The following is a 22,808-nucleotide window of genomic DNA, read 5'->3' as shown; positions in this document are numbered from 1 at the left end:
ATGATGCCAGCAATGTTTATATAAATTTATATTATTAAAATGCATTTATAAATATGCAAATTCAATATTTCTAAATAAAAATGCAAATCTGGAAGGATAAATGACTTTTAGCTAATTACACAGCTAAAAAGCGTTCCAGAAGTCGAAATTAGAACCTGATGTACATAACTCTAAGACCTTAGCTTTCTGTTCTGCCCTGAACCATGTCTCTTATCCCTCCTTCTGGGTCTTTGCACATGCTGTCCCCCTGCTGGGAATAGCCTTTGTCTAGCTTTAAAACTTCAATAATTTACTTTTCTTTCATTTCTTCAGTTATCACTTATTTCTTTGTCATTATTTTAAATTTACTAGGTCTGCCCTTATTTAAGGAAACAAGCCACATCTGATGCTTTTTATTGTTCAAATTTGCAGCATCCTCTGAGTTTTTAAAATACTTGTTGTCTGCTTAAATAATTAGGGAATAAGAGGGAAGTGGACTGACAAAGAAAAAGAAAAATGTTAACTAAGATTGTCCCTTTCTTCATTTGAGCGGTCTTTCGAAAATGTTCTTCAGTGAACCATTGTGGAAAGAGAAAAGAAATATCACAAAAGTAGCTGAGGGTTGTGATTCAGAGCTGAATTGGAAATTTGGGGTATGGTTTGATCCTTGATTATGGCTGAAGCAAGTCTAGAAATACAAATGTTTACCGACTAAAGCTGATAGCTGTCATCATTGAGTCTGACTGACAGAGAAATAATAGCCAGTCCCTGATATCAAATCCACTCTCAAGCCTGGAGAAAGGGCTAATACTAGTATTCTCTATTCAGTTCAGAGTTCACTGCCGTTTCCTTTTGTTCTATAAAATATCATTAATTGTATTGGTGCCCACTTCATCTTTAGTAATCTATTAAGAACCTTGAGAAATGTGAAGTCCCAGGTGATACAGTTTATGGCCTCGGCTGCAAACCAAAAGGTTAGAGGTTTGAATACACCCAGAGATACCTCGAAAGAAAGGCCTGGCAATCTATTTCTGAAAAATCAGCCATAGAAAACCCTATTGCTCACAGTTCTACTCTGACATTCATGGGGTCACCATGAGTCAGAATCTACTCCATGGCATCTGGTCTAGACTTTGGTTGGCAAGTAACTGTCACTATGTTGAGAGCATTATGAATTTCCCCTGAGATTCATTCTGTCAGAGATATGTGAGAAATAAAGCTGTCCAGCTTCCACTAGAATCCACAGGTATCTTTTAAAAATGTAAGCCTGATTTATAATTCAGGCTATTTACAATTAAGAAATTATAATACTCTTTTGTTTTATACTCTCCCTTGGTTTCCCATTGCCCTCAGAAATTCCTTGCCTTGTCCTAAAATTCTCTGGTTTACCTGGTTACTGCCTCTACCTCTCCAAACACACATTGAGCCAAATGAATGACGCCAAATAGTCACTAACTATAAACACTATGTTGCTTTTTTAGATTTTCCGACTCTCAGCCAGCGCTCATATCAGTACCTGGTAAATGCGAAACCAAAACAATGTGACTGAATTCATTCTTTTGGGTCTTACGAAAAACCCAGAGCTGAGGAAAATATTTTCTGCTGTGTTTCTAATCATGTATGTTGTCACCATGTTGGGAAACCTACTCATTGTGGTAACTATGACTGCAAGTCAGAGTCTGAGGTCACCTATGTATTTTTTCCTTACTTCCTTGTCCCTCATGGATGCCATCTTTTCTTCTGTCGTCGCCCCCAAGATGATTGTGGATTCCCTCTCTGAGAGCACTACCATCTCCCTCAAAGGCTGTATGACCCAGCTCTTTGCAGAACATTTCTTTGGTGGAGTGTCAATCATCCTTCTCATTGTGATGGCCTATGACCACTATGTGGCCATCTGTAAGCCCCTGCACTACAGGACCATCATGAGTTCTCGGATGTGCTGCCTGCTGCTGGGAGGGGCCTGGGTGGGAGGATTTTTGCATGCAATGATACAGCTTCTCTTCATGTACCAAAAACCTTTCTGTGGTCCCAATGTCATTGATCACTTTATGTGTGACTTGTTTCAGTTGCTGACACTGGCCTGCATGGACACCTGCGTCCTGGGCCTCTTGGTCATCCTCAATAGTGGGGTGATGTGCGTGACCATCTTTCTTATCCTCATTGTCTCCTACATGATCATCCTCTGCTCTTTGAAGTCTTATAGCTCTGAAGGATGGCGCAAAGCCCTGTCTACCTGTGGCTCCCACCTCACAGTGATTGTCTTGTTCTTTGTGCCATTTGTTTTCTTGTACGTAACACCTGTGGCCACTTATCCCATAGACAAGGCAATGGCTATGTCGGAGTCTATCATCACACCCATGTTAAATTCCTTGATCTACATCCTGAGAAGCACAGAGGTGAAAAATACCATGAAGAAACTTTGGATGCAATGAGAGACTTTAGATGGCAAGTAACTGTCATCATGCTGAAAACATTATGAGTTTCTCCTAAAGAGAAGTCATTCTTTCCAAGATGTGTGAGAAATAAAACAGCCCAAGTTCCAGAAGAATCCAGAGGGATCTTTTAGAAATACAAGTCTGATTTATTGTTTAGGATATTTACAACATAGAAATTATGATACTGATTTTCAAGGTTTCTTTTCTTCCTCCTAATCTCATCCTTGTGGTGGTTACCCTTTCCCCTTTAGCCTTCCCAGGTCAGTCCTTTTACCTCACTACTGGAACTCCATTATCAGATCTAAGAGCTATAATTCATTTTGTAGTTTTTCCTGTTTACAGGTAAAGTTTAACTATACAAACTTTTGTCCATAAAATGTACCTTTCACATGTGTGCACACAAGTTATTTCTCAAATTCGAGTACTGTGTAAGCCCTTCCTAAGGAGAAATCAGTTCTTTTGAATTTCGGCAATGATACGAATCATGATTTCACATTTCTAATGTAACGAGGTGTTAAGATTGAAATTTTGGCTACACATGATAAGTGAAATTACAAAGTGCGTTCCAGATCACACCATACCTGCTACTACAGTGAAGGCAGTGAATGATGAAGATAAGAACCCTCACAACTAAGTAAAGAATATGAAACCTGGTCAGTATAAACTGGAAGAGTGGTTTGTGAGAACAGCTTTGGATGTAGAGAATTCCCCTGCCCCACCATGGGAGTAGAGGTATGCCTGCCTCTCATGTCGGTACTCGTTTCTCTGATGTTTCTGTGGAAGGACATGTTTGGAGTTACCTACTCTGCCATTTGGCTGACATCACCTCCTACTTTAATTTTTAATTGTCTGTCAACCAGAGGTCATAGTACCTTAAAATTCCAGTCAAGTACCTTAAAATTTGTTTGTATTTGTGAGTGTGTGTGCATTTACACATACATGTGTACGTGCATGCTGAAAGGGCACTTCTAGAGAGTGCTATTCTGACAGACTAGCATATGATCCTCCACATTGGTGGCTGCAGGGACTGAGATCAGAAAAATCTAGGCAGAAAGAGAGACTTAGTGGTATCAGCACAGGATTGCCCAGTAGGGCAGGCTCAGCTACAGGTGTCCAATGTATCATCTTCAAGGAGCATCCTATCAAATGCTCATACTGGCAAAATGACAATCTGAATTCTGCAACTTTCCAGTCTCCTACAGATTGGCTCATGTTGACCAAATTCATATGGTACTAGAAAAAGATTTGTAAAAGGAATTTGGTGGACACACATGCACACGATTATCCTGTGATTAGTCAGCACATTTCTTTCTGGAGAAAAATGTCTACAAGAAGTTAAATTACCAAGTGAAAATGGTCAGGTGTTGATAGAATCCAAGTAAGGCTCATTATAGGTTGTTTACAATGGTTATGAGCTTTAAGTACTCATAGTCTAATGCAGTCCTCTCAGAATATTAAATGTGTATATAATGGACCAATAACATGTTGATATACATTGACTGCTTCCTGTTAGGACTGTTTCCTGTTAGGAGTATTTCACCTTTCCTGTCCATGTAACAAAAACTAATGTGTTAAGGAAGTGTAAATTAAATACACCATATTTATCAGCTGAAGTCATAATTTGCTACGCCATAACTTTTTCATGGCATTTTTCACTTCTGCATTCCTCAGTATATATATCAGAGGGTTGAGAAAGGGTGTCCCAATTGTATAAAACACAGCCACCATCTTGTCCACTGGAAATGTAGCTGGTGGGTGTGTGTACATGAATATACATGGACCAAAAAACATGACTACCACAATAAAATGGGAGATGCAGGTAGAAAGAGCTTTTCACCTTCCTTCTGCACTGTGGTTTCTCAGAGAGTATCAAATGACAACATAGGATATAAGCAAGAGCGTGAAACTCATCATGCATATGGCCCCACTATTGGACACAGCAGCAAACTTATCACATAGTGTCCATGCAGGCAAGTTTCAACAAGGGCTGCAAGTCACACAAATAGTTATCAATCACATTGGGACCACAGAAGGACAATATCAAAGCCAAGGAAATCTGTATTGAAGAATGGATACAAGATCCCACCCAGGCCAGAATCACCAGCACACCACAGACACCTGCTCATGGTGGTTGTTTATATTGCAGCAGCTTTCAAATGGCCACATAGTGATCAAAAGCCATGAGGATGAGCACAAATATCTCCATACACCCAAAGAAATGGGCTGCAAAGACCTGAGTCATGCGCTCACGGTAGGAAATGGTCTTCTTCTAGGATAGAGCATCCGCAATCAACCTGGGTGCCGTAGTTGTAGAAAAGCAGACATCAGCAAAGGACGGGTAGAATAGGAAAAAGTACTTGGGACTCCCAAGGGTATGACTTGTCTTAATAGTCACCACAATGAGAAAATCCCCCAGCAGAGTCAAAAGGTAAAGAATCAAGAAGATTCCAAATATTGCTTTCTGCTTTTCAGCATCCTGTGTCAACCCAAACAGAATGAATTCGGTCACACTGTTATTCATCACTATGTAAGTGGCTGTAGGTGGGATGAATTTGACAAAGGTTTAATCTGCAGAGAGAAAAAAAGTGACATTTTGGGAAAATCATTTGGCTAAACTCTGAATTAATTGGTTCTGTTCCATGTTCTGTTACCTCCAATTACCTTTGGCGTGCACCAAAATTCCCCAGGAATCTTTGTAAATCTACAGATGCACAGACCTCTCCCAGATTTATCTGTTGATTCATTTAGAAACTGTCTGATTGGCCCAGCACTTTTGTATTTTTTGAATAAAAAAATTATATATATATATATATATGCCTCCTTTACAAACTTTGATTTTTTACCAAGACTGAGAACTATAAAACTTGTTCTTTCCCTGGGCAAGTGACTTAACTGCTTTGAAACTTGGCCTTCATATGAAAAATGAAGTACCAATATCTGCTCTACCTTATTCTGAGTTATCATGAGAATTTAAAAAAAGATTTACACACAGACATTTACATGACTATGTGTTTGATGGAAACCCTGGTGGCGTAGTGCTTAAGTGCTACGGCTGCTAACCAAAGGGTCGGCAGTTCAAATCCGCCAGGCTCTCCTTGGAAACCCAATGGGGCAGTTCTACTCTGTCCTATAGGGTGGCGATGAGTCGGAATAGACTTGATGGCACTGGGGTTTTTTTTATATGTTTGATGCATTATGCATCTTATCTATGTGCTTTGAAATCTGAAAAACACCATTCCAATGTAATTAAGCAATAATTTTATTGTTGGAGAATTCCTTCTTAAGAACATATTTTCAGTTCTGTTGACTCATTTTTGTGTCTATTATCCCTGGCTCTTTAGGATCTTGAGTGGTATATGCTTTACAACTAAACTGTTTTGACAATTTATCATCTATGCCTCTAGTAGTCAAGATGTGAGCTTCTCTGATGTTCATGACATAATGAATGTCTGGATGATGTTTGTCTTACTTATCTAGTGCTGCTAGGATAGAATTACCACAAATAGGTGCCTTTAACAAACAGGGGGCTAGAAGTTTGAATTCAGGGTGCTTTCTGTCTCTGTTGGCTCAGAGGAAGGTCCTCGTCTCTTTGAGCTTCTGTTCCTGGGTAATCTTCATGTGGCTTAGTATCTTTCCTCCCCTATCTTGCCTTCCCAGCTTTCTTGTTTCATCTGTTTTATCACTAATTCTGTCTCATTAACATAAAAAAGACAACCCATCCCCAAATAGGAATATAACCACAGGCATAGAAGCTAGGATTTACAACACGTTTTGGGAGGGTGCAATTCAACCCACAGCGATGCTTTTGGTTGGCATGATGGAGGGAAACTACTCTTTATCTTTGTCTTGAACTTATTCCCTTAACTTAGCTTTAAAATAGAATATTGAGCTTCTCTATCTATAAATTTGACTTGCATATACTTTCTAATATTCTAACAACCTCAGTATTGTTTTTACTCATATATAACCTTCTTTATTCTGAATTCCCCAGGATACTTCTTCTAAAAACTTTATTTGGAGATCATTAATAAAGTAAGACATTATGCAATATGTACTAGAAGAGAAGAAACCACATGCAGAGAGAAAAGCACAAATTTCTCAAGGATAGATTGAAAAAAAAAGTGAAGAATTCAAAATTATGTAAAAAGTGAGCTATAATTTTAACTGGAAAGATCCAAGTTCCAAACCAAGTTCTATTAGATGTAAACTTTCAGACTTAGAACTGAGAGGAGATATGTTAGCAGAGTGATCAATACATAGAGTCTGAAGTCACATTGTCTAGTTTCAAACCTCACCCCACTGTTCATCAGAGGTGTGACATTTAACAAGTTCTTTGATATCTCTGTGCTTTGTTTTCTTCATCTGTAAAACAGAAATAATAAAATAATATATGCTTTAAGGTTGCTGCGAAGATTAAATAACTTGACTTAATCAGATTATTAGATGCCAGTACTCAGTACCCATAATAAGAGTGGTTATTTTCATTATGATTTTCACTACTGGATTTACAAGAGAGATTTTCCATTTTTCAAGAATATTAATTCAAATTTTTTATATATCCATAATAAAGCTATACCATTGCATTAAAATATTAAGTTCCTTTGCTGAGTGGCTGAAATCATATCAGCACTGTGGATGACAATAGTTTTCTTATGATGATCAGAAGCTAGGATTGAGAGTTCTAAATATCTCTAAGACATAAAAAAGAGAAACATCAATCAAAAGTATGTAATAGCATCATTACAAGGGACCCATGATAAGAGGAAAGCAGAGATAAAACAAGATCTTGGTAGTGAACAGTTTGGAATCAAAAGCAAAGGAATGTGGGCATTTAGATGACAAGAAATGAAATAAAAAATTTAGTGGTGGTAAGGCACATGCTATATTAAGAAAACAGATCAGTATGAACCCTCTAGTTTGGTCAGACTCAAAAGCTGTGGTAGAAAAGTTGGAAAAGTAAGTCGCCTTCGTAGCTGAAGGCCATAAAAGCCAAGTTATAAATATCTGATATTCTCTATTGGCAAAGTAGAAAATTTGGAGGCATAAAAACATAACAGCACCTTCTATTAAGATTTATCAGGTACCTACTCCAAGTTGTTTAATGGAATTTAGCCATCTTTTTTTTTTTTTTAACTGAATTTAGTCCATTTGAACTTTGAGCTTTTCTATAACAAAGTGCCTATCTTCTTCAAGATTCTGGAGACCTACTGAAGACTTTCTTTCCGTCCCTGCACTTAGAAAGTCAATGGAGAGGATTCAAGTAGATTCACTGTAAAACACCAAATGAAATCCGTTGCCATGGAGTTAATTTAGACTTCTGACAACTCCGTGTGTTACAGAGTAGGACTGCTCCCGAGGGTTCTCTGGGTTGTAATCCTCACAGAAACAGTTCACCAGGACTTTCTTCCACGGTGCCACTGGGTGGGTTTAAACTGCCACCCTGTAGGTTACTAGACAAGCACAGACCCTGTACACTGCCCAGGGATCTGGATTCACTGTAGCCTCAACAAAATAGAGACTGGCTCTGAAGTTATCCCAAATATGATTCATCAGTGGCTTCAGACTTGTCACTTCCTTTCTTAAAGAAGGATCCAAAGTGCTAACTCTCAACTCATCTCTGTGGGAGGCAAAAAACATGTAGGGAGCCCAGAGAGGTGGATTATAATCTCATCTATGTCTTTAAATGTCACTTGACCTTGGTCAAGTTGGTTCGTACCTAAGCCTGAATATCCTTACTTTCATTGAGGGCGCTCAAGAAAATAATTTTCCTCTCAATTTTAACATAAGAACCTTGTCACACAGTAGAGCAGTCATTAAAATTTAAATAAAAAGTCTCACACAATTAGATGAAATAAAAACAGTATGTATTGCTATACTCGTGTAGGTTTTCACTGTGAGAATGATTAACTCATGCTTAACAAAAATACAGACTGGGATATAATAAAATGGATAGTTCTGGAATTCTTTAAGTGGATTCTCACAAGCTTTTACTGAGATGCCTGTTCTACATTTCTAAACAGCGAAGGAGAACATAAATTCAGCAATCCCCTCTCCCTCATTTTACCCCATTGTCATCCCTTAAAAACACGAAGTTCGCATTCAAAAAAATGTGATGAGTCATAAATAAAATGGTTACTATGATTTTAATAATCTCTGTCTGCGGTGCTCATCATGGCTTTCAAGCCCTCCAGCTCTGTAACAGAATCTTGCTTTTTACTTTTCTTCTCCGGACTTCTGCCAATGCATGCTCCAGTCAAGTCTGACACTTAATGTTTCTCATTAGTATACCCAGACCATCTCATTCCGATTTTTTCACATCCGACGTCAGCTGAACACCCCTACCTCTGCTACAACCTAAACTTTCATTTCTACCTATGGAGAGAGTACCCAGTTCAAAAAACATCTCCTCAGAGAAGCCTATCTGTATTTCCCCAAGTCACTCTCTTGCTAGTGGCCTTCCACAGCCCAAAACTAAATATTTGTTGAATCATGTAGTCCCTGATTATATTCTTCTCTCATTTTTGCTTCAACATCTTTTGTCCATTGATTTTATAATATCGCATGAGTTAAGTAAGGCAAGTTAGCTTTTTTCTACTTTGTGCACTTTGTGTTAAGCTGGGAGGCAGAGTTTAGCAGAGAGCAGTTAGAGTAAATCCAAGACCAAAACCAGTCTTTGGTCTCCATAGCATTCTCTCTAACACTTCACCCTACACTGCCGTACAAAACATCAGTCTCCAGCTATCCAAATAGAGCCAACACAAAGCCCAGGAAACATAAACAGGTAAAGAAGGAAGCTGCTGGCGTGTTCATGCATGGAAATTCCAGAATGGGTAAAACAAAGAGATCAGCATTTTATGTTCATACTTGAAAAATAATACTGAGGAGGGGGTAAAGAAAAAAAAAAAGAGTCAGATCAAAAGGGAAAAAAATAAGTCATTGTGGCTAAGAGAAGGAGGAAGGATCAGGATGGGGATAAAAGGGAGAAATCCCTAGGGCAAGCAAGGGTGAGCAAAGAACTATGTTAGGGATTAAATAGTCTATCCCAGGATTTTATTAAAGAGATTTCTTCTCCCTCCTCCATGCCTCATGTTGTCTTTTTCTCCAACTCCAGAAGTAGGTGTGGTTTTAGGCTCTAAGCAGGGTTGACGGTGGGTCCTGGACACCCAATATTGTATTCACTTATGCATCCTCATGCTTTTCCTGAACTTAAACCTTGCAAATAGTCTGAAGGTAGGATATTCTTTCAGGTTGGTCTTGGTGCCAGGGAATAGTTTGTTTCACCCCCTTTTTTCCATCAGAATTGGCCTCAGAGGCAGGGATGCACCAAGCAGAGCCCAGTGAAAGTTGAGGGTCCCTGAAACATCAGAACCTTCCCATCACTGTGGGAAATACGTTCCTGGAACTTCAAGTTTCTTAGGAGACATAACTAGATGATGGTAACTGTCCTAAAAAAATGGGGTGGTGTTGGAAAATTATACAGAAGCAGCACTGAAATGGGAGGCAAGAGAAAGGAAATATTTCAGCGGGGTTTGAAAAACCTACCTTTTTTCTTGTAAGTGAAGGAATAACATTCAACGGAGAACTCATAGTCTTCTCTTTTTCAATTCTAATTTACTTTGAAGATTAACTATGCACAGTGCATTGCAACATGCAAATTGTACTTGAGATAGGTCTACTGTGGCTTTCTGTTGCAGGAGCTATCAGAAGAGAAAATAAATGCCCCACAGATAACTAACTCTTCCTAGAAGGCCTGAATTAAACTCTATGAAAGGGTCTGTAATGCTAGCAAGAGAAAATTTTTTTAAGTTTCTTATTTCTGCACTTAAAATTTTCTAAAACAAAAAATATTCTCATTATTCTATGGTAGAAATTTTTCTAATGTCAGTTCTACTACCCTCAAAACACTCCCTGACAAAACACATGAATTAAGTATGTCTTTTTCTTCTTCCTTCAGATATTTATAGGGGTTTCATAAAAGTTCACAGATGCCCAGAACTGCATTCCAGCCTCCAGAGGCCAAGGACTGCATTTTTCCCCACTCATCGACTCAACGGCACTGGGTTCAACCCTGAGAGATTGGCTCAATGAGCTACTTTGCACAGCTAGCCCAACAGCACAGCAAACCATGAAAAAATATAGCAGCAAACCATAGGGCCAATTAATCCCAGACAAGGTTGTCCACAGTCAGATTTTGTCCTCAGAGCCCTCCTTTCTACTTCATTTGTCCTAAGGGACACCTCCAATTTCAGTTACCAAGTGTTCATGTAGCCACATCTCTGCCTCCACTTCACCCACACACTCTGCTGTAAGGAACAAGCACACTTTCAAACTCACATTGATATGTAGACCACTAAAAGTTACCAAGGAAAGTTACCAAAGGCTTTCTCCTTTAAGTACAATCTTTTCAAATGGTAGGCAAATCTCAAGTAGGTGTGATGCGATTGAATTCTCTGACTCCATTGCTTATGTTTATGTGACTTTAGACAAGTTTATTAACTTCCCTTACTTTCCTATTATGGAACATATTACTGTTAACTATAATAATTATTATTAATCCTAATAATATTAATAAAATATATAACAGAAATTTACATGAAAATTATGAATTAAATTTTCCACAATTTCTAAAATATTTTGAAGTTGATAAATCAGTAAAAAAAAAAAAGAAGGAAGATGACAGAGGGATTTAAATTTACAACAAGTAACACAAGAACAATTAATTAAAACAAATTTTATTTAAAGATTATTTTTAGCATTGATCTTTTGGACAGAAAAAAACACCAATTTTGAATATGATACTGAAGGAAGTGAGGGACAAGCCATGCAAATATTTGGGGGAAGAATAATTAAGACAGAGGGAGCAAACTGTGCAAAGTTTCTTAGGCAGGAGCATAGCTGGTGTCATGCAAAATGTTGGCAGGAATAATGGTTTATATGTCACAATGGGAAAAAAAGAATTAATAGAGTTAGCAGAAGTAGGCTGTAAATAATGGAGATATGGTTGGAAATTGTTGTTGTTGTATATTGTCGAGATCTGATAAACAGGAGCCAGCTGCAGGATCCAGAACCAATAAAAGCCCACATGCCCTGTCACAATATCCACTTACATTCAATGCAAGCCACATGCCCAAGGAAACTCCCCTTCCACTGATTTACCACTCACAGCAGATCCCATCATGGAGGTGATCACATAACATCAAATCTCATCATGGAACTGATCACAACATCCCGCAACTATCAAACCACTGAGAATGATGGCCTGGCCAAGTTGACACACAACCTTAACCATCACAGTTGGGGAGGAGAGTTAGAATGAAAAATGGAGGCTATGGTGCTGTAAAATATTCCCGGGTGTGCAGTGGTTAAGCACTTGGTTGCTTATCAAAGGTCAGCAGTTCAAACCCACCAGCCACTCCACAGGATAAAGAAGTAGAAGTCTGTTTCTGTAAAGCTTTACAGCCTTGGAAACCCTGTGGGGCAGTTCTACTCTGTCCTGTAAGGCCTCTATGAGTCAAAATCAACTCCAAGGAACTTTTTTTTTTTTTTATTGTAGGGGATTTAAAATATTCTCATAAAAAAAAAAAAAAGGCAATCACTAGTTTGAATAATATTTACACAATTTCTACTAATCTTGAGAATGTATAAAAACCATGGACTTCTTATTGGGCTTTATGAAATAGCACTATCCACTATAATGTGAACACTAAAGATAGAGATTTTCATTTTATCACTGGTACTTGTACTTGACAATAATGGGGAGTCCTTGCTTCTGTGAATCCATTCTCTCCTTCCTCTTCAGTAATAGGTGATACCTAGGTTCATGATCTCCCCAAAAGAGCTCACTTTCCATAGCTTCCTTTGCAGCTTGGTGCAGCTCTGTGACCAAGTTCTTGTCAATTGGATGTGAACAGGAGAAATATGTGTAACTTCCAGGCTGAAATAGCAAATGTTGACATTGTACTTCTCAAGCTTATTTCCCCTTCTTGATACCTAAAACCGGGGGTGAGGGGTGTTACAGCTATAGATGATAATGCTGTAGGGCAATTCTTCTCAAACTATAATGTACATGTAAATCAACTAGGGTGAAAAGTCAAATTATGATTCATTAGGTCTGTGTTTTATTGACTCTGCAAAGGCATTTGAAAGTGTGGATCGTAATAAATTATGGATAACATTGTGAAGAATGGGAATTCCAAAACATTTATTTTGCACCTGAGGAACCTGTACATAGACCAAGAAGCAGTCGTTTGAACAGAACAAGGGGAATCTACATGGTTTCAACAAAGTTGTGCAATCAGCATTGTATCCATTCACCACACTTATTCGATCTGTATGATGAGTAAATCATCCAAGAAGCCAGAGTATATAAATAAAAATGCAGCACCAGGATTGGAAGACTCATTAACAACCTGCAATATGCAGATGACACAACCTTGCTTGCTGAAAGCAAAGAGGACTTGAAGCGCTAACTGATGAAGATCAAAGACCACAGCAATCAGTATGGATTACACCTCAACGTCAAAAAAACAAAAATCCTCACAATTGGAACAATAAGCGACATCATGATAAATGGAGAAAATATTGGAGTTGTCAAGGATTTCATTTTACTTGGATCCACAATCCACACTCCTGGAAACAGCAGTCAAGAAATCAAATGACGTATTTTATTGGATGAATCTCCTGCAAAAGAAATCTTTAAAGTGTAAAAAAGCAAAGATGTTCACTTTAAGGACTAAGTTGCACCTGACCCAAGCCATGGTGTTTTCAGTAGTCCCATATGCATGTGAAAACTGGACAATGAATAAGGAAGATTGAAGAAGAGTTGATGCCTTTGAATTATGGTGTTGACAAAGAATGTTGAATATACCAAGGGCTGCCAGAAGAAAGAACAAATCTGTCTCGGAGGAAGTACGCCCATAATGCTCCTTAGAAGTAAGGATGGTAAGGTTTCATCTCACTTACTTTGGACATGTTATCAGGAGGGACCAATCCAAGGAGAAGGATGTCATGCTTTGTAGAGGGTCAGCAAAAAAGAGGAAGACCCTCAACGAGATGAATTGACACAGTGGCTGCAACAATAGGCTTAAACATAACAACAATTGTGAGGATGACACAGGACCAGACAGTGCTTCTCTCTGTTGTACGCAAGGTCTCTATGAGTTGGAACCAACTCGATACCACCTAATGACTAATAACAAGGTCTGCAGTTGGCCTAGGATTCTGCATTTCTAACAAACTCGTAGGTGATGCCAGTGATACTAACAGGCGGATCACACTATGAACATAAAAGTTCTAGGAGGTGACCAAGCAACTGCTTGGAAGTAACCTGGGTCTTGTAATGAAAAAGAGAAGAGGTACTGCCCTTCCATCCTGGGCCATTTACATGGGACCATTATATCAAGATGAATAAAATTCCTATATGTTAACCCACTCTATCACTGGGTTTCCCTTTCATAGAAGCCTAGCCTTACTCTAAGAAACTATAAAACTCAAAATATTATCCACAAGAAAGATGCAGCAAAGTGGCAAGGTACAAGATCAAGACACAAACCAGTTGGGTTCCTCTACACTAACAAAGAGAATTCTGAAAGGAAAACAAGAAAACAGTACCATTTAAAACAGTGCACTATTATGGACTGAATTGTGTTTCCCCCAAAATAATTGTTATAATTCCTAGTCTTTATGCCTGTGGCTATAATCTCATATGGGACTAGATTGTTTTGTTATGCTAATTAGACAGGATTAAGGCATGGTGCTGAGCTATAAGAGATTAAACAATCAATCAAGAGAAGCAGAGATGGGGGAAGTGAGATACCTAGCCACATGAAGATTGCCCAGGAGCAGAAGCTCAGAAGAGACAAGGATCTTCCTCCAGAGCTGACAGAGAAAGAAAGCTTTTCCCAGAGCCAGCACCCTGAATTCAGGGTTCTAGCCTCCTAAAATGTGAGCAAATAAATTTCTGTTTGTTAAAGCCACACACCTGTGGTATTTCTGTTATTGCAGCTCTAGATAACTAAGACAGAATTTGGTATCAGGAGTGGGATATTTGTTAACTAGAAGTGGGGGTGTTGCTGTAACAAATATCTACAATGTGGAAGTGGCTTTGGAATTGGATAATGGATGTAGGCTGGAAGAGTTTTAAGGTGCCTATTAAAAACCTATATTTCCTTGAAGAGAATGTTGGTAGAATTATGGACGTCAAAGGAAATTCAGGTGAGGGCTCAGGAGGAAGTGAGAAGAACTATAGAGAATCTTCTATCATCTTAGAGAATACATATGGCTCCAGGAAAAGAATGTTCTTAGAAATGTGAACATTGGATGTACTTCTGTTGAGACAATAAAAGAAAAAGATGAACATGTGACTGGCAGTGGAGGAAGTGTGATATTTTTTATGCAGTGGCAAAGAACTTGTCTGAATTATGTCCAAATGGTGGAAGGTAGAACTTGTAAGTAATGAACTTGGATATCTGGTTGATGAGATTTCTAAGCAAGCTCTTAAAGGGGCCACATGGTTTCTTCTTGCTGTTTATAGTAAAATGCAAGAAGAAAGAGATGACTTAAAAATGAACTGTGCAAAATTAAAACAAAACTTAAAGATTTGGGAAATTCTGTTGTACAAACTATGAAACATATCTTAAGATGTTCACCAAGCATGTGGCTACACAATCTTTTTTTTTTTTTTTTTTAAGAGATTAAGCCTGTTACTGATGGATCTAATCAACTACCACAGCAGAAAACACATCATTTTAGGCTGAAGAGGACAGAGAAAAAGGAAAGAACGTTGTCTGTCTTTTGGAGTTCTACAGGCAGGAAATAGGCCAAAAGTAGCCACATCTGTGGTCTCAGAATGCAGAGGATTATGCTAAAGGCGTGAGAACTAATGCAGTTTATTCTGCTGGGATTTGTACTTGCTTGGTGCCCTTTAACCCTTCTTTCCCTTCAATTTATCCTATTTGTAATGGAAATATATAACCTGTGTCTGTTCCAACACTATTTGGGAAGCAGATAATCAGTATTCTATATTTCACAGGTTTACAAATGAAGATGACTTTGCCCCAGGATGGAATATGCCTAACATCTCACCCATATTTGATTTAGATGACTCAGAAGATGAGATTTGAACTTGGAGGTGATTTAAAATTTCTGGCATGATGTGATGGAGTGAATTTGTTTTGCATGTGGCAAGGACATGAACTTTTGGAGGTCAAAGGGTGGAATGTTATGGATTGAATCCTGTACCCCCCAAAAAATATGTTTTTGTTTTTTGGTTACAATCCTATTTGGGAATGGGCTTTGTTATGTTAATGATACAGGATTAATGTAGGGCGTGTCTTGAGTAAATCTCTTTAAAAAAATCTCTTTAGAGATACAAAAAGATTAAAGAAGAGAGCAAAAGAAGTAGAGATGGGGGAAGTGAAACTCCAAGCCACATGAATATTGCCTGGGAGCAGAAACTCAGAAGAGACAAGATCCTCCTCCAGAGTCCACAGAGAGAAAAAACCTTCCCCTAGAGCCAGCTTCCTGAATTCGGACTTCTAGCTTCCTAAAATGTGAGGAAATAATTTTCTGTTTGTTAAAGAAAAACACTTGTGGCATTTCTGTTATAGCTGCACTAGATAACTAAGACATCCCCCAAAATACCTCGGAATAAACCTAACTAGTTTTTTTAGTGGCATAAAAGGCTTATACAAGGAAAATTATAAAACACTGCTGCAAAACAGCCAAAGAGGCCTACATAAATGGAAAAACATCCCATGCTCATGGATTGGAAGACTTAACATTGTGAAAATGTCAACAGTACCCAAAGTGATCTACAGATATAACGCAATCCTGATCCAAATTCCAACATTTTTTAATGAACTGAAAATAACTAATCTTCAACTTTATATGTAAAGGAAAAGGGGCCTGAATAGCTAAAGCAATATTGAATATGAAAAACAAAGTAGGAGGCCTCACACTTCCCAATCTCAAAACTTATTATACAGCCACAGTAATCAAACAGCCTGGTGCTGGTTCAATGACAGACACACAGATCAATGAAATAGAATTGAGAACCCAGATGTAAATCTATCCATCTATGGGCAGTTGAGCTTCGACAAAGAGTTGAAGTTCATTCAATAGGGAAGCAACAGTCTCTTTAACAAATGGCACTGGGAAAACTGGTCAGCCATTTGTTGAGAAATGAAATAGAATCTACACCTCACACCATACACAAAAACTAACTCAAAATAGATCAAAGACCTAAATGTTAAACGTAAAATTATAAAGGAACAAAACTAGGGGACTTAATTTTTGGCATAAATAGCCTATCAAACACAACTGAAAATGCATGAACAAAAGATAATTTAGGTAACTGAGACATCCTAGAAATTAAATACTTATGCTCATCAAAAAAATTAAAAAGAGAACCTACAGACTGGAAAAGTTCTTTGACAATGACATATCTGACAAGGGTCTAATCTTTAAAATATGCAGAAAACTTCAATAATTCAACAAAAAAAGATAAACAACCCAGTCAAAAAATGGAAAAAGGACATGAACAGACATTGCACATAAGAGAATAGATATTCAGATGGCCAACAAATACATGAAAACATGCTCACATCATTAGCCATTATGTTATTGTAGTTAGGTGCTATTGAGTTGGTTCCAACTCATAGCAGCCCTATGTATAACAGAACCAAACACTGCCTGGTCCTGTGCCATCCTCATCATGATATTGGCCACTAGAGAGATGCAAATCAAAGCTACAGTGAGATATGTGACATCCCTGCAAAAATGGCAATGATGAAAAAAACAGAAAACAACAAATTCTGGAGAGGTTGTAGGGAGATTAGAACTTTTATGCATTGCTGATAGGATTGTAAAATGGTACTATGGAAAACAGTATTATGCTTCCTCAAAAAAGCTAAAAATAGAAATACTTTATAAGTCAGCAACCCCACTCCTAGGTATATACCCAAGAGATATAATGGTAGTGACACAAATAGACATAGGCACATCAGTGTTCACTGCAGCATTATTCACAATAGCAAAAAGATGGAAACAACCTAAGAGCCCATCAACAGATGAATGGATAAGCAAATTGTACATACACACAATGGAATATTACCTACACAACTATAAAGAATAATTAGTCAGCAAAACATCTTATAACACAGGTGAATCTAGAGGACATTAAGCTGAGTGAAACAAGTCAATCACAAAAGGACAAATATTGTATGATCCCGCTATTATAAAAAGTCAAGAATAGATATACACACAGAGAGAAACATTCTTTGATGGTTACCAGGGATGGGAGGGGGAAGGATGGGGATTCATTGTCTAGATAGTCCAAACCAAATCCACTGCCATCAAGTTGATTCTGACTCATAGTGACCCTAAAAAAAAGCCTAGAACTACTCCATAGGGCTTTCAAGGAGCAGCTGGTGGATTCAAATTGCTAGTATTTTGGCTAGCAGCTGAGTTCTTAACCACTGTGCCACCAGAGCTCCTTATCGAGATAGCAGACATTTGTTATTTTTGTTGATGGGAAAGGCAATACCAATATGGGCGAAGTCTACACAACCTGACGTTGGTAAATGAAGATACTTGGAAGTACACAAGAAAAAGGAAAAACTTCAGTAAATGCTACAACAAATAAAATTTTGCAACAACAGTAATAACAACCAAAAAAAAATACATGAGTGGTTAAGTAATGTCTTAGTCACCTAATGTTGCTATAACAGAAATACCACAAGTGGATGGCTTTAACAAAGATAAATTTATTCTCTCACAGTCAAGTAGGCTTACAAGTCCAAAATCAGGGCATCAGCTCCAGGGGAAGCCTTTCTCTCTCAGTGCTGGAGGAAGGTCCTTGTCATCAGTCTTTGCTTGGTCTGGGAGCATCTCAGCTTAGGAACCTCAGGTCCAAAGGAAGCATTCTGCTCCTGGCACCGCTTTCTTGGTGGTATGAGGTCCCCCTATCTCTCTACTTGCTTCTCTCTTTTATATCTCAAAAGAGGCTGGCTTAAGGCCCTTTCTAATCTTGTAGACCTCATCAGTATAACTGCAGTTAACCCATCTTATTACATCATAGTGATAGGATTTACAACACATAGGGAAATCACATCAGATAATAAAATGGTAGACAATCATACAAGGGAATCAAGACTTAGCCAAGTTGACAGATACTTTGAGGGGACACAATTCAATTCATGACACACATATATATATTTATATATATATCCACTGCCGTCGAGTCGATTCTGACTCATAGCGACCCTATAGGACAGAGTAGAACTGCTCCATAGAGTTCCCAAGGACCACCTGCTGGATTCGAACTGCCAACCTTTTGGTTAGCAGCCATAGCTCTTAACCACTACGCCACCAGGGTTTGCATGACGCATATGCATATATGTATATAGGAAGGTATTCGTGGATGCATAGGTTTGTCTGTAGGCACATGTATATATATGTGTGTGTGTGTTGCATATATATCCATATACATAATAAAGCACCTGGAAGCACAATTAGAGACTTCCTAGACAAATCTGAACAACTCTCAGGATTGGTTTAAGGGGTTACAAAGCTTAGGATCATAGACTCCTGAGATAACTTAGTCAATTGCCATAACATAATTCATAAAGTTAATGTTCTACACTCTAGTTTGGTAAGTAGAGTCTGGGGGCTTAAAAGCTTGCAAGTGTCCATCTAAGATACAACCCAACTCATCTGGAATGAAAGAGAATGAAGGGAAACTAAAGATGAAAATAGTCCACAGGACTAACAGCCCACATGAACCACAGTCTCTTCTAACCTGAGACCAGAAGAACTGGATGGGCCCGGATATGACTACAGACCATTCTGAGCAGGGACACAGTAGAAGGTCCCAGACAGAATAGTAGAAAAATGTAGAACAAAACTCAAATTTCTGAAAAAAAGTCATACCTACTGAACCAGTAGAGACTAGAGGAACCCCTGAGACTGTCACCCTAAGATATCCTTTAAATTTGGCACTGAAGCCTCTCCTGGTGCTCACCTATCAGCCAAATAATAGATTAGCTTATAAAGTAAACAATATCACCCGTGAGTAATGCGTCCCTTAAACAATCAACTGTATGAGACAAAATGGTCAACATTTACCCCAAAGCAAAGACGAGAAGTCAAGGAGGGGGAAGGAAGTTAGATCAATGCAAATAGAATGGACAAAATGGAAATAATGAGAATGCTGACAAGTTGTGAGAATTGTAACCAATATCATGGAACGATCTGTATAAAAATTGTTAAATCAGAACCTAGTTTTCTCTGTAAACTTTCACCTAAAAAACAATATGATATTAACAAAAAAAAACTCAAAATATTAATGAGACCACTCTCCTTTTTATGTAATAATACAGTAAAATTTGTGAAAGCTGGAACCTGTGTAAGGCAGAAATCTGTCAGAAAAAGAAAACTCAAATATTTTCCACCACGAGCTGCACAAAATGGTGAAGTACTCTGGACAGCAGCTGAGGTGTTGGAGAGTCAGGGTGAGTTCAGAAGCAGGAGAGAGGAGGATCAGGGACTGCCCAGAAGCTGGGAGAACCTACCTGCTAACATCCAGAGCACTGGCTCATTGCAGCCATTTTGGGACAGGGCAAGGCAACACCACAATCAGGGAACACAGAACAGGAGCTAATCTGAGGAAACTGTAGCTTTATTTTTTTAAGACAACACTAATTGGAGTGGGAGTTCAAAGTACATGCAATTGGAAGGAGGTGAAGAAAAACCATGGTGCTACGAGACAATGCTGTTGAATCTTGCTGAGGCCTGAGAAGGATGGGCACTAAGAAGGGAAGAGATTTCAATGGTAGCAAAGCAAGGGGAATACTTCAGACCAATGGGCAACACAGAGGGAAACAGCTGGCTCCCTGCACACAGTGGGAAAATTTGGGAGAGCCAGAAAGCTTCGTGGAAGCAGAGATGGTAAGACTTCATCACATGTACTTTGGACATGTTTCAGGAGGAATCAGTCCTGGGAGAAGGACCTTAAGTAGAGGGCCATCAGAAAAAAAGGAAGACTGTCAAAAGATGGATTGACACAGAGGCTGCAACAATGGGCTCAAGCACAGCAATGATGGTGAGGACGGCACAGGACAGGGCAGTGCTTCCTTTTGTTTTGCAGGGAGTTGCTATGATTTGGAACCTACTAGAAGGCATCTAACAACAACAACAATGGATAATGATAGTGAATATATTTTCCTATGTCTGTTGACTGCTTGGATGTCCTCTTTGGTGAATGTTCTGTTCATGTCCTTTGCCCATTTTGTGATCAGGCTATTTGCCTTTTTGTTGCTGAGTTTTTGCAGTTTTTTATAGAATTTAGAGATTAGGTCCTTATTGGGTAAGTCGTTTCCAAAGAATTTTTCCCAGTCTGTAGATTATCTATTTATTCTTTTAATAAAGTCTTTTCATGAGCATAAGTTTTTAATTTTTATGAGGTCCCAATTTTCTATTTTGTCTTCTATTTGTGTATGTGTTATGTTGGTTATCCTATTTTTACAAACGATTAGGTCCCATAGTTTTCTCCCTATGTTTTCTTCCAGGGATTTTATGGTTGTAGGTTTAATATCTAGGTCTTTGATTCATTTTGAGTTAATTTGTGTGTATGGTGTGAGGTATGGGTCCTGTTTAATTTTTCTACAGGTGGGTATCCAGTTTTGCTAGCACCATTTATTAAAGAGACTGTTTCTGTCCTGCTGAATGGTCTTTGACTCCTTGTTGAAAATCAATCATTCATAGATAAAAATATGTCCCTGTGGTCTATGTATCAATTGCTGAACAAACACCAGCCCATTTTGATTAAGTGGCTGTGTAGTATGTTTTGATATCAGGGAGTGTAAGGCCTCCTGTTTTGTTCCTTTTCTTCAGTATTGCTTTGGCTATTCAGGGTTTCTTTCCTTTCCATATGAAGTTGGTCATTAATTTTTCTATTTCAGTAAAGAATGTTGTTGGGATTTCTATCAGGATTGTATTTTATCTCTACATTGTTTTTGGTACAATTGACATTTTTATTATACTGTCTTCTAATCCATGAGCACAGGATGCCTTTCCATTTTTCTAGGTCTCTTTTGGTGTCTTATGGTAATGTTTTATCATTTTCGTTGGATGTCTTTTATGTCCCTGGCTACATTAATTCCTAGGTATTTTATCAATTTGGAGGCTAATGATATTGTTTTCTCGATTTTTTTTTTTTTTTGGAGTAGTCTTTGATAGTGTAGACGAACCCAGATGATTTTTTGTGTGTTAATCTTACACGTTGCAACATTGCTAAATTCTTCTATTAGTACCAGCAGGTTTCTTGCGGAATCTTTAGGGCCTTCCATGAAATCAGTTTTTTTTTTTTTTGGTAATGGGAAATGTGGCATCAAATGTGGATGTAGTAAGCAAAGTACAACCAAAGTAAAATATGAGTGAGCATATATGGATGAATATAGTCATACTGGTATACAGGTAGGTACATAGGTAAGAGCAGATAGAAATATCTATAAAAACAAAACAAAACATTGCCGTCGAGTCGATTCTGACTGATAGTGACCCTATAGGACAGAGTTGAACTGCCCCATAGAGTTTCCAAGGAGTGCCTGGTAGTTTTGAACTGCCAACCTTTAGGTTTGTAGCCATAGCTCTAACTACTATGCCACCAAGGTTTCTGAAATATCTATAAAACCCAAAACAAACCCACTGCAGTCGAGTCAATTCTGACTCATAGCGACCCTACAGAACAGAGTAGAACTGCCCCATAGAGTTTCCAAGGAGTGCCTGGTGGATTCTAACTGCTGTCCTCTTGGTTAGCAGCTGTATCACTTAGCCACTACGCCACGAGGGTTTCCTGAAATAGGCATGTGTAAATATAAATATCAGTTCAAGCATATAGATTTGTTGAAGACACAAATACGTATATTCCACAGACATAAGCAAACTCCTTCCATGACTGACTTTTGGGGTTTGAAAGCTTGGGACCATAGTTTCACGGGACAACTCAGTCAATTGTCGTAACATAGTTCACAAAAATCATGATCTGCATCCTAAGGAAGTGACTAGTGTCTGGAATTAAAAGCTTGCAAGCTGACCATTTAAGACACAATTATTTGTCTTTCCTGTCCAGGAGAAAAACAGTAAAAGGTAACCAAAACTCTGAGAAGAGACAAGTCTACATAAGCTACAACGTCATCTACCCTGAGACAAAAAGAACTAGTCAGTGCCTGGCTACCATCACTGACCATTCTGACCAGGATCACAATAGAATGGAAGAAAAATGTGCAGTAGAACTCAAATTGCTATTAAAAAAAAAAAAAGCAAACAAACGAACAGTAGAGAACAGAGGACTCCCTGAGACTATCACCCTGAGACATTCTTTAAACCTAGAACCAA

The 22,808-nt window shown here is 38.4% G+C and overlaps 1 protein-coding gene and 1 pseudogene across 1 annotated transcript in view; one reads left to right on the top strand and one right to left on the bottom strand.

The window, feature by feature from the left end:
- The window catches only part of LOC135229414 (olfactory receptor 4C6-like), a 32,794-nt gene extending 9,986 nt beyond the window's left edge, over positions 1-22,808 (top strand). The window contains exon 1 of the mRNA XM_064279005.1: positions 1-22,808. This exon is cut by the window's left edge and continues 9,986 nt beyond it. Coding sequence (XP_064135075.1) covers positions 1,503-2,411 — 909 coding nt within the window. The 5' untranslated portion in view covers positions 1-1,502 and the 3' untranslated portion in view covers positions 2,412-22,808.
- Positions 438-4,935, bottom strand: LOC135229415 (olfactory receptor 4C11-like; annotated as a pseudogene).

This window comes from Loxodonta africana, unplaced genomic scaffold, assembly GCF_030014295.1.
Source record: "Loxodonta africana isolate mLoxAfr1 unplaced genomic scaffold, mLoxAfr1.hap2 scaffold_29, whole genome shotgun sequence".
NCBI classification, from domain to species: Eukaryota; Metazoa; Chordata; class Mammalia; order Proboscidea; family Elephantidae; genus Loxodonta; species Loxodonta africana.
The sequence above is the reverse complement of the archived record's forward strand: the minus strand, read 5'-3'. Positions and strand labels throughout refer to the sequence as shown.